The 13,467-nt window shown below is 44.0% G+C and overlaps 1 protein-coding gene across 1 annotated transcript; it reads right to left on the reverse strand.

Annotated features, from left to right (window-relative positions):
- Positions 1–223: 223 nt before the first annotated feature.
- On the reverse strand, positions 224–13,093 carry F9 (coagulation factor IX). Its single transcript, XM_056859553.1, has 8 exons — positions 13,027–13,093; positions 11,366–11,529; positions 10,999–11,023; positions 10,010–10,123; positions 7,774–7,902; positions 5,119–5,330; positions 1,724–1,838; positions 224–768 (listed from the first exon to the last, which is right to left on the reverse strand). The coding sequence occupies exons 1-8, from the start codon at positions 13,091–13,093 to the stop codon at positions 224–226; spliced, it is 1,371 nt and encodes a 456-aa protein (XP_056715531.1).
- Positions 13,094–13,467: the final 374 nt, after the last annotated feature.

Below are 13,467 nucleotides of genomic sequence, written 5' to 3' on the forward strand. Positions count from 1 at the left end.
TTACATGCATGTGATCTGCTTACATCTGATGAAGTGCATCTACAAAAGCTTACACTAGAATAAAAATATGTGTTTAAACTCCTGCATATTTTTGCTGCAACAGGCTTGCACAACTGTCCCTTTGGAATTATTTGAGAATACAGATTGGGAGTTGTTTAAATTTTCCGTTCTCCACAAGCAGATAATCCTTTGGAAAGGAATAAAAAATACTTTGGCTCTGGCCTTAGATACTCCCTGTTGTGGCCCTGATCCACTTGACGTATCTTGCAACTCTGGTGTAGATGCCATATTTGTCTTTCACAGCACACTGCTCCCCCCAGCTGGTTATCCCAGTCAGAAACCAGGTGCCTTCCATTTCTGTGGCATGGGGACCTCCGCTGTCTCCTTGGCACGTATCCTTCGCCTCATAAGGATGCCCTGCGCAGAACATGCTGGGCAGGATGGGGAATCTGGTGCTCCTCAGACAGGTTGCCCGGTCAATCAGCTGAACCTTCAGAACCTGGAGGATGCTCGCCTCCCTCCCTTGGTGCGCCAGCCTTCCCCAGCCACTCACGGTGCTCGTTCCAAACTTGAGAAGGTTGTTTGTGAAATCCTTGTCTGCTATGCAAACGGGGGTGACGTAGCTATTCAGCTCCAGGGGCGAATCCAGTTCGAGGAGGGCAATGTCGTTGTGGTACCTCAGGCTATTATTGTACAAGGGATAAGGGATTATCCTTACCACTCTGCGCTTCTGTTCAGTGTGGTCATTTTCCTCTACGCGGAGTTCACCTGATAAATGAGCCATCACAATTGCATTTTTTTTAAAAAGTAATTGACATTCTGTGTTTATTGTTAGAAGTGCTTCAGTCAAAGGTTCGTTGGGTCCAGTACTGTACTCAAGGTGAAGCTGGGAAGGCTTAGGGATGGTCGAGGGTCCCAGAACTTTTGAGCCCCCCCCCCCATCATATTCCCTGTAAGAGTTCACATGTGGGAATAACCATGATATGCCTTTCACACCCCAAGCAGTGGTCTTTGGGACATACAGGTGTAGTTTTTGAAGGACCACAAAGGGCTGTGGCTCAGTGGTAGAGCACCTGCTTGGCATGCAGACGGTCCCAGGTTCAATCCCCGGCATCTCCAGTTAAAGGGACCAGGCAGGTAAGTGATGTGAAAGACCTCTGCCTGAGACCCTGGAGAGTCGCTGCCAGTCTGAGTAGACGATACTGACTTTGATGGACCAAGAGACTGATTCAGTATAAGGCAGCTTCATGTGTGTTCATGTGACTGCCTAGACACAGATGTCCCTGCCTAATTTCTGCAATCACGTGAAGTCTTCCTTACGCTATGTGCCACAGTTATCTGGAATGTGGAGGGCTGCATGAGACGGATCCTTTTCAGTGGTGGCACTGTGATTATGGAACCTCTTTCCCCATTTGGCTGGTGCTAAGTTTGTGCAGCCAGCTAAAGCTGGGCCCAGGATAAATGTTGATCATTTTTAAATTACAGAGATTTGTCCTGAGAAGCCCCCTTCCCCATATATCTTAAGACTGGCTGTAGCTATGCAGTAGTAAGGGGAATCACTTTGTACATGCTCAAGAGCATAATCATTTTTCTGTTACACTAGGGTCACATGGGATAGCCCACAAAACCATATTGGATGCTTCTATCCCTTGCACCCTTCCATCCCTGTTTCTCCGTGGGGAAAGCACTCAATCCAGACGTTGGAGTTGTTCCACTGATTTACCTGCAACAATTGTGCGTGGCCCAGCCTCGATGCAGTGCGCTGCCGTCACAATCCAGTTTTCATTGATGATCGAGCCCCCGCAGAATCCCTTCCCCTCACTGTTAAGCACATAAACCTGTGAGCGGAGACAACACACCAGTTCGTGAGCAATTCATAAAACTAGGCTGGAGAGCGGTCCAAAATTGGGTATGGTCCATTTGTAAAGGGATTGCACAGTTTGGCTGATAATGGACCGGAGTTTGGCGGTAAAGCACATGTTATGTGCATATTAAGGTGAAGCTCTGCAGTTTACCGAATGATACCATTTGCAAGTGAATGCCAACAATCCCAAATACATTTTGTGAATGCCTCGAATACTCAGATACATTGGGGAGTGACGACAGTCACCAAAATATGGTAGTCACACAGTGAATCCTGTGTTGACAAGTGGGAAATATATATTGGATGTTCATAAAACTTTCCACCCACGTAAACATCAACACTAACATTTCAGGCATTCCCAGCTACGATGTGAAGAGCTAACGGCCAAATTAAATAAGATGCTTGAAGGTCAGAAGCAATGGGACCTAGTTATGATCAATAACCCCAGCATGTGGGGAGAGGAGAGTTAAACTCTCCCCCCAGAACCTTTTTTCTTAACCTGAAACAGCCCTGAGGAAGCACTGTTTGTCCCACTGGGAAAACCTATAGGTGCAGATTGCCCATGGGGGTACTCTCTGAGCACATATAGGAGAGATAGCTTAACCCGTCTGAAGACAATTAGGAGAAATGGCTTAACCCCATTCCTGCATACTGTGATCCACACAAACACACACTCCTTGCCTGGTTTTCAAAAAAGCAGGGATCTCCAATTAAGAACTGCCTGTGTGTCACTTGTTTTGGCACTAACTAATTGAATACAGTGAGACTCACACCTGAATCAACTTGTATAGGATTGGGCTTCATGAGTTGCAGGAGCAATGACCTCTAAAGGTGGGTGGGGAGGGGGGAGAGCAGCCATTAAGAGCTGAAGAAGAAGGAGTTGGCTTTTATATCCTGCTTTTCTCTACCTTAAGGAGTTTCAAAGCGGCTTACAATCACAATCCCTTCCTCTCCCCACCACAGGCACCTTGCGAGGTAGGTGAGGCCGAGAGAGTTCTGATAGGACTGTGACTGACCCAAGGTCACCCATCAGGCTTCATGTGGAGGAGTGGGGAATCAAACTCAGTTCTCCAGATTAGAATCCGCCGCTCTTAACTACTACACCATGCTGGTGCGGAGAAGGACAACACTGGTGAGACCCATGGAACCAGGAAAGTTATGTGATTTCAAATGATGGCGTGGTTGGATCTGGGTGGTATGTTGGGGAAGGGATAGCAAGAGCCTTTGCCCATGACGGCTCTCGGTAGCTCTGGAGAAACTTGCCTTTTGTGCTAGAAATGGAGCAAGAAACTCATCTCTTCTCAGAGACAACTGGGTTAAAAAACAAGAACCTACTGAGCTTAACTACAGCTGCTACTTCAGATCGTAGTAGACAGGGAAATTAAAAGTAGTTTGGGCAGTATCAGACCTCTAGAGGGCAGCAGAGGCGGAATGGCAGAGAGCATTTAAAGTACCGGAGGAGGAATTGATCACTTTTTTGGCCAGTTTAAGTACAAGACCTCCCTCCTTCAGGTAGGAACCCTTGTTTAACTGCCATAAAGATAAGTGTAACTGGGGCAGGTATGAAATGGGGATGGGGGATGAAACAAAGAAATTATGGATCAAGTACTTTTAATGTCTTTTTACATCAATTTTGTGTATTTCAGTGGATCTCTGCTTTCTTTGATGTGATTTTTTAATTGGTTTGTTTTGTGCATAGGAATCCTTATAATGCAACAGAAACTGTTTTTTTCCTCTACCAAAATTTATAAATGAGGGCTGAAAATTCAGTCAACCAAAGCTGTAATTGAAAAAACTCATTAGAATGTTGTTTTCACTTTTGCATAGATTCTTCTTCCATTGCCAAGGTTTGAGTATCAGTCTGAGCTCATCAATTTAGGATTGATCCATTGCTATGAAATGCTTATTATTTCAAATAGTAATAAAATTAGTTATTTGATGCCATGATATCACAATAGGGAACTGCCATAAAGTGGTGGATTTGGCAGATCTGCAGCATTTGGAATCTAGCAAAAAGGCATCATCTTGCAACTAAATCTCAGCTTTATTATTTTTTTTTTAAATGGTAGAGAGTAAGCACTCTTCCTGGTTGCAAGGAATAATATGTGGCCAGTCCCTGGGAAAATCACAGAAACTGGAGGATTTGTGGCATCCAAGGGTAATGCTTCAGTGCTCAGCATCAAGTTCCCTTCCTTGCTTTGTGGCAAGCAGAATAAATTATGCAAAATCAAGTGCTCACAAATTTCCTTAATTTGCACAATTTATTCGAACAAAGTAGTATCACACATACACTACTGGAAATGTCAGCTGTAATTGATATGCAGTACATGATTGCACAAGACCCCTTGCTTATTGCTGATATCTTGCTTTTGCAATGGCCTAATTTCCCATAGGCTGCTTTAAGTCAGGCTTGGATTTAGGAGCCTGCCTGTAGCTGCTAGAGGACCCGTTCTACTGCAGCCATCTGATGGGGTTACAGTGGGCAGTTTTATTAAAATGTCAGCCCAGTATGTAGCAGCAGTGAAAAACCATGCTGGGGATTATTAGGAAAGGGGCTGAGAATAAACTGCCAAATATTGTAATGCCTTTGGTGCAGCCTTATTGGGAATATGGTATACAGTTCTGGTTGCCATATCTCCAAAAAGGAATTACAGAACTGCGGAAAGTACAAAAGAGGGAAACCAAGATGATGAGGAAAGGCTGGAGGGTCTGAGACTTTTAAGTTTGTGGGGGGGTGGGAGAAGAAGGCTAAGGGGAGATATAATCATGGGTTTGCAAAATTATGCATGGAACGGAGAAAGGGGATAAATCTCTCTCCCCCTTAATAGAACTCTGGGGCACCCAATGAAGCTGATGGGCATTAGGTACAGGACAAAGAAGAGGAAACACTGCTGTACTCAACGAGTAAATTGTGGAATTCAGTGCCAATGGAGATAGAGATGGCGAGAAGCATAGATGGCTTTAATACTGGTTGGAAGAATTCATGGAGGATAGGTCCATCAGTGGCTAATAGTCATGGTTAGTTAAGGGAACTTTCATGTTTGGAGTCAGTAAACCTCTGAAGCCCACTACTAGGAGGTAATATCAGGGGAAGGCCTTGGCCACTGTGCCCTATTTTTGGCCCTCCAGTGAAACGGGACGCTAGACTAGATAGACCACTGGTCTGGTCCTGCAAGGATCCTCTTATGTTCTTATGATATGGACCAATAGCAGCTGTAGGTGCTGCAACACCGCCCACAGTTAATCGCGGCTACCTGCCAAGGCACTTCGCCTTTCTTGCTGTTTGTGCCCCCGACCACTCGATTTGGGGTTGCTGACAGGGGGATGATGTTAGTGCTGTTGTCCAGCTCTTCTGTGACATCATCCGTATCATTGGTGGAGGAGGACCAGTTGTCAAAGGTGTTCACGGAACGGGTGAGTTTGTTGACCATCTCCGGAGCGGTAATCCTTCCGCATGGAAAGGGCACTACAATTAAAACAGAAAGCCTTTCATTCATCGGACCAGGTGGCCTCTGGCCCATACAAGCACATGCTGTGATAGGTTTATTAGTCTATGGGGGAAACCAGACACCACACTGAGCACTGAACTGCTGCCCAAAATGGCAGCCCTGTGTTGAGTTCTCTCCTTCCCCATCATATTTAAGCCAAGGAAGGACTAATGTTTTTTTCTATTAGCAGCTGTTTCAGGGTCTCTTTCTGCTTTGGAGGACTATGAGCTGGCTGTCAGCTCTCCAGTGGCAGCTTCCCAAATATGACCTTCTCTCCCACCTGTAATGGCTCTCAATGACACTTGACCCTTAAGTGGTTAAACTGGTTTCTTTGCAGCACTGGAATAAGTTTTGTGGCTCAATGGTAAGGTGCATGTTTTGCATGCAGAAGATACCAAGTTCAGTTCCTGGCATCTTCAGCTCAAGGATCGTGGGTTGCAGATGACAGGAGAGGCCTTTTGTTGCCTGAGACCTTTGGAAGCTACTGCCAGTCGCAATGGACAGAACTGTGCTAGGATGACCAATAGTCTCACTTAGTATAAGGCTGGATTTTATGTTCCTATTTAATCAAAGGGCAGCCCAAGTATGCATGCCTAAATAATATGCAGAAAGGATAGAAATACTTTAAAAGGGGTCATTGGGTGGACAGAGCCATTCTAATTGTATCAATATCTGGGGAGGGCCATGGCTTCATGGCAGAGTATAATCAGAAAATCCCAGGTTCAATCCCTGGCATTTCCAGTTATAAGGATTATGCAAAAGACTTTTACCTGAGGCCCTGGAGAGCCAATACCAGTCAGAGTAGACAATACTGATTTTAATAGACCAGTGGTCTGTTTTCATATAAGGCAGCTTCATGTGTTCATCTTCTTCTGTCTTTTAGTGAATCACAAAGCTTGCCCCCAGGCAACAGACTAACACAGCCGTCTCTATAATTTGATAAACCATCCTGTACCTGAGCACTTTGGTGGGGGTTGCGCATCAGATTTCAGTATTATGACAAAATGAAGAGGAAAAGGGAAGAAGGATAACTATGGGAACAGTCATCTTCCTATCAAGATGATGGAAGGTGCCAGGATTTCATGCTTTCATATTTGTGTGGTTTAAAATTATGGCACCACCGGGAACCCTTGTAAGTCAGTCAGTGCAGCAATTAAAAGTGGTTGGAAATATATTGCACAGAAGTATTCCGCTTGGCCAGACATTTATTATTATTAATAGTTGCCATAGCACCTTCTGGCATGCAAAGTGTTTCGCAATACTTGATATTGTTTAGCATCAAAAATAGCCCATGAGATGGGTTTCACCAGCATGATAATGACTTCAGGCCACACATGGAAATCCGGACCATGATCCCCCATAGTCTCTGGCTGTGACATAACAGCATGGGTGGGTGTTGCCCCCTTCAACTACTCATGTTCTTTAAATCTCTCACTATGCCATTGGATAAAATATGAACATAGTCTTTCTGTTCATTCCATCCTGGTTCTTTTGTCCTGCTGTGGCACACAGTGGAGGGAATGGATGGGACATTGTAATGTGGCGACTTTAGTTGAAGGTAATGTCGAGCCGTCATAATTTACAGAACACGAGTTCTCCCCCAACCTCTGGTCCTGCCACAGCTGCTGCTCAATCAACTTTTCCAGGTTCTGTAGAGTTTCAGCTATTGTTAGAAAAAGCCAAAACTGCTCACTCCAGCACCAGTGACACATATTCTGGAATGCCGCTTGAAGGTACCCATACGATGGTGTACGTTTCAACCTGGAATGTGTTTTTGGCAAGCAAACCCCAAATGCTTTTCCTGGAAACAAATTCATTTTATTCATTCCAGAGGAGGACTTATTCAGAGGGGAATTATGCTCAGTGAAGTGTCTATCTGGAAGGGCCATTTTGTTATCAAAGACATAAGAACATAAGAAGCCATGCTGGATCAGACCAAGGCCCATCAAGTCCAGCAATCTATTCACAGAGTGGCCAACCGGGTGCCTCTAGGAAGCCCACAAACAAGACGACCGCAGCATGCCTTGCCTGTGTTCCACAGCACCTAATATAATAGGCATGCTCTTCTGATCCTGGAGCAAATAGGTATGCATCGTGATGACCAGTATCCATTTTAACCGGTAGCCATGAATACCCCTCTCCTCCATGAATATGCCCCCCTCCTCTTAAAGCCTTCCAAGTTGGCAGCCATCACCACATCCTGGGGCAGGGAGTTCCACAATTTAAGTATGCGTTGTGTGAAGAAATACTTCCTTTTATCTGTTTTGAATCTCTCACCCTCCAGCTCCAGCAGATGACCCCTCTCTCTGGTATTATGAGAAAGGGAGAAAAGCTTCTCCCTGTCCACTCTCTCCAAACCATGCATAATTTTATAGGCCTCTATCATGTCTCCCCTTAACCGCCTTCTATCTCAACTTTTACCTGCTGGTTCACAGGTCTTCTGGTCTGCCCCAAGCTTGTATCCAGGGATGCAAGAACAGATCACTCCTCCTGTTGGGCCATTCCTGCAGTACTGCTTGCATCCTCCATTCTTTGTTGCGCAAGTAGCATCTGATGGGGGAATGGAATCAAATATCATTAAAGATGAGGGCTCCTTTAAGAAACTTAGAGGGGAAGCTGGGAACAGTGAAGATGACGGCCCTCTGTCACCCAGGAGGGCTACTTCATGCAGGTATATTTATTGCATGAAGCCAGGTAAGTGGTGACTGTATGAGTCATCTAATACCAGAGTGAAGAGAGAGAGAGAGAAGTTGGTTTTTATATGTTGACTTTCTCTACCACTTAAGGAAGAATCAAACCAGCTTACAACCACCTTCCCTTCCCCTCCACAACAGACACCTTGTGAGGTAGGTGGAGATGAGAGAGCTGTGACTAGCCCAGGGTCACCCAGCTGGCTTCGTGTGTAGGAGTGGGGAAACAAATCCAGTTCACCAGATTAGCATCCGCAGTTCGTGTGGAGGAGTGGGGCATCAAACCCGGTTCTCCAGATCAGTCTACCACTCCAAACCACTGCTCTTAACCACTACACCATGCTGGGGATTCTGTCAAATTTCTCACCTGTTTTGATTTGAAAATCCCTGTTTCATTTCCAATTCTTCCTTGTGTGAAATGGATCAGTGAGTCTTTAATTTCATGCCACTTTTTAATTTCCTTGCACTGAAAAGTTCCCTTTAAATGTATGCAATTTGTTAACACCTTGCGGGGGGGGGGGGTTGGTTGCATATAAACACCATAAAAGAAAGAAATTGGGAACACCAGCAATGAAAATGGGTGGAGTGGGGATAAAAGGTACAAGTGACACCACATTAAGATAGAAACAAAAAAAAAATAGCATCTTCATATGAAATCACGCAACACAAGGGCTGGAGAGGCAGCGTGGTGTAGTGGTTAAGAGCAGTGGTTTGGAGCGGCGGAGGCTCATCTGGAGAACCGGGTTGGTTTCCCCACTCCTCCACATGAAGCCAGCTGGGTGACCTTGGGCTTGTCACTCTCTCTCAGCCCTACCTACCTCACAGGGTGTCTGTTGTGGGGAAGGGAAGGTGATTGTAAGCTGGTTTGATTCTCCCTTAAGTGGCAGAGGAAGTCGGCATATTAAAAACCAACTCTTCTTCTTCTTCTGTGAACCAGATCTTGGCTTCTAGAGCCCAGGTTCTATTTCATCCTTAACTGCACTAACGCAGAATGTTTGGCACACTGCTGCCCTTTAAGATGGCTCAGTACTTTGCACCCATGATACTGAGCAATGGGACACCCCTTTCCCATTACACAGGGGTAGCATTCCAGTTCAAGAAAACTGCAGGCTCCTACTGCCACTGCTATCCATCTGCCATAATCCAATATGTCACAGGCACTAATTAGAACTAGAAAAAAACCATTAAAATGTAGTCCATTTAATTGAGGGATTGTGTAAATAAAGTGAAATGTTGAGTTCTAAGTCCTGGGGTGGTATCCTACCGCATCTCATTCAGAAGGTGTAGTTTCCCCCATCGCAGCAGTTCCTTCTGACCCCTGGAAGATCAGTCCTGTGTTCACAAATCAGGTGTGGACAAACAGCCACATGGGTTTGGGGCACTGTGGCAAGGAGGGACACAGTGAAAAGGGTTCCTCCGCATGCTGCTGGGAGATAGACCTTCTTGTCCTTCCTCATGCCAGCCTGCCAACCTTTACAGCTGTTCCTCTGTACAGGTCCTGAAACCCTGGGGAGTGACTTTCCAGTGGTCAGTGGGAGCTGCAGCCCAAGAGTGGACAAATGCCATATGTCTTTTGTCCACAGATGGTAGGATACTGCCCTTTGTTCTTCTTGGGTCTCTGTGAGAAAGGCTGACTATAAACGAGATAGATATAAATAAATACAATGTGTCTAAAAAAATTTTCTGGGGGAGGGAAGGCAGCATGGTACAGCTTCATCTTGGCAGATCTCAGAAGCTAAGAGACCACCAAGAAAGAAAGGCTGTGCTGAGGAAAGTATTGGCAAACCCCCTTGTTTGGGATCGCCATAAATCAGCTGCAACTTGATACCACTTTACACACACATTATTTTCTGTTAACCTAACACAAATAAAAGGTTGAATGAGACCCTGAGATAATTGACTAGGTAGCCCATCATTTCAAATAACTAGATAAGCTGGACTAGTCTTGAATTCTACCTTTTACTTACCTAATTCACAGTTCCTCCCTTCATAACCAGGTGGACACCAACAGATGTAGTTACCAACTTGATCCTCACATTTTCCTCCATTTGAGCAAGGGCTGGACTCACATTGATCTCCATCTGGGAAATTAACGGTTGAACAGTAACTTAGAAAGTCCAAGAGCAATATTATTACTTATGTCTTTGTTACTCTGTCAGTAAAGTGGACAGATCCCTGCCTTGAAGAGCTTGCCAAGTCAAACTGAACAGTAGAAAGAAATTGTGTAATTGTAGACACCTAGACAGGTGGGGACTGGGGAGCTATATATGTTGTTTAGAGATCTGTCTTTACAGGGATTTGTCTCCATATGGGCAACGGAAAGCCCCCACAGTAAACGGAAGCTATAATTCAATTAATATGCCCTTAAGAAGCTACTTTTTTTGATCCCTTGATATTATAGACCATCATACCCAAGTGGAATGAGCATTTTGTAGCATTTATTAAATTTTCAATATGGCAGAATTCCCGAAAGGTATAGTTGAACATGAAATGATGATTTGTGACAGTTTTCTGAAACTGTGCTTATTCAGTTGAAGGCGGTTCCCTGTCAACAGAGCCACATACCAACCAATACCTCTGGTTTTCTATGGCACTGTTTCAGCTAGCCCGATGGGATCGCAAGCAATTCCACATATCAGATGTAGCTTCATGACACAACCAGGACTGTGAATTGTCTGATGATGATTCATGTGGTGAGCGGGGTGCTGAATTCATGGCAAAAGTGCATCACAATAAATGGTCTACAAAGGTAACGGATGTTGGATTCAACCTGAGCAGTTATGCTTGTTGACCGGCCCAAAAGTTTGGCTAGTTACCCAGTCAAACTTCTCTCACATAGTTGACGATAGTCTTTCCATAACTACTACTGAATGCATACATTCTATAAGGAATGTATTCTATAAGGAATACCCAATGATATAATGTATTTGAAGTAAGATGGTAAACTTTCACTTACCAATATATGAATTCCAAAATTCCATCTGCAACGAAAATATTAGAATTCACTTAATTAGCAGCAGAAAAGCCATTAGTAAGTATGAAATGACAGTCAATAGCCTATATGTGTGTTAAGTGCCATCAATAACATAGATGGATTTAAAAGGGAATTAGACAAATTAATAGGTCCAGTTCCATTAATGGTTATTAAACATGATGGGTAAATGGAAACCCCATATTCAGTGGCAGCATATCAGACAGTAATAACAAGGGCTGCCTTTCAGGGCAATCTGCTTGGCCACTATGAAAAACAGGGTTGTTTGACTAGTTGGACCACTGGTGTGATCCAGTAGGGTTCTTCCTACAGTCTAGAAAACGAGGCTCACCGTTTTCTCTTGGTTTTCAAAGACTTCTCTTGCTTCTTCAAAGCTGCATTTTTCTTCCATGCACTCTCGTTCGAGGTTTCCGCCAATCACCTCTTCCAAGCGTCCAGAATTGAATCGTTTATATCGGAGTAAAACGGAACTTGCCTCTTCCCGATCAATGAAAACTTCAGTATACGTGCATTTTAAAAGTACAGGTTATGGAGATGGATGTGCATAAAGAAGCTGCAGCTGTCCAAACCCCTTAAATAGGGTTGCCAACCTCCAGGTGGTGGCTGGAGATCTCCTAGGATTACAACTGATCTCCACGCAATGGAGATCAGCTCACTTGGAGAACATGGCTGCTTTGGAAGATGGGCTATATGGCATTACACCCCATTGAAGGCCCTCCCTCTCCAAACCCCACCCTTCTCATGCCCCATCCCCAAAATCTCCAGGTATTTCCCCAGCCCAGAGCTGGCAAGCCTACTCCTAAACCATTTTTGAAAGCCAGAGGTTTTCAGGTGCTCTGCTTGGAATCACATTATGGGACAGAGCAGCTAAGCAATGAGAACATTCCTAGTATGGGCTGAAGGAAAGTACCTAAATATTAAGCCAACTATGATATATAATTTATGCATGTATATAATATATTATGTTCCTGGACCACCCCTTATTAATTTTATTTGTTCATCAAAATAATTATACTCCTCCTTTCCTCATAGTTCAAGGCAATTAAGAGAGATGCCAAATTTTAAAAATGATGGAGTTTTCTTGTAAAACAGACAAAAGAGTGAAACTATCCATGTTTCACTTCTAATACATTTAGAGCAGGGGTTCTTAACCATTTTTGTGTGCCATGGACCTCTTTGGTGAAGACTATGGACCCCTCCTCAGAATATATTTTTTTAAAGAACTCCAAAGGAAACAAATAATATTAAAATACAGTTTTGTTAAATTTCAGGTTTTATAGGTTAGTGAAAATGAAGGTGTCTCCTGCCCCCCTCCCCGATCCAAGTTCACTGAGCCCCTGAAATCTATCCACAGACCCCTTGAGGGATCCCTGGACCCCAGGTTAAGAACCTCTGCTTTCAAGTAAATTCCCCTTCAGTGTTACAGTTTGTATTTTAAATATGCCTCACTGTCAAAGTGACTCTATTTATTTCACTTATTACTAATCTAATTTCACATTAACTTCCAGGGAGAAAGCTATGCTGCATTTGCCACAGCCGAAACAACCAAGAATCCTACTAAACATTCCAGACTAATTAGTTCATTGCTTTTGTGAGCCAGTCCTGGGTTCTGCTTCACCCTCTCAAAAGGGTACGCAGCAATAAATTCATTAGTTTTAAAGGTGTCCCCAACATCTCATTATTTTCATGTCAACTATCTGTCAATTTCCTTACTCCTTTGATATTTTTAAGGGGGTGAATCTACACTTCTACATTATGGATTGTGGAACATACAAATTAGACTGAAAAATCCGTCCTTTCTATTAACGAAAGTTGGTCCGTACATGTCATTTCACTTTTCTTTAGACAATCGGGGGTGGGGGAGGGTGGTTAACAGTAACGCTTTGCATGTTGCTTGTAAATTATTTTATTCCTTATCACATGATAGGAACGGGGCCCTTATTTCAAGTCAAAAGAAACACAGGTGATAGGTTAGTTTTAAAATGAACCAACCTGCACATTCGGCATTAAGGAGGTATCCCAGAAGGAAAACAGCAAACGTGAAGGAGCCTTTTGCCATATTCGCAAAACAGCGTCACGGCTTCACCAGCAAATTGTTAACTGGGAGCATCCGGATCAATAGTTCCAAAGTGCAAGCACATATTTGTTTTGTTTTTAACTCTGGGCAATCTCCTAAATGGGTATCTCTAGAAGATCCTAAAATGGTTACCCTGCAGATAAAATAAATGCCCACTTGGTCATGATCATGATAAAATCTTAGACAACAATTCTCAGGGACTTCTTAGGGCCAAGTCAAGGATTGTTAGATCTCCAGTCTTTCAGCCAGTGAGAAGTTCTAAAGAGAGGGTCGGGTTTGGCTGGAGAGTCCTGAATTTGTCCCTCGCACAAATCTTTAGGCAGATTGGGCTCAGGAAGTAGATTGGAGGTACAAGT

The sequence above is a fragment of the Euleptes europaea genome, chromosome 13, assembly GCF_029931775.1.
Source record: "Euleptes europaea isolate rEulEur1 chromosome 13, rEulEur1.hap1, whole genome shotgun sequence".
NCBI classification, from domain to species: Eukaryota; Metazoa; Chordata; class Lepidosauria; order Squamata; family Sphaerodactylidae; genus Euleptes; species Euleptes europaea.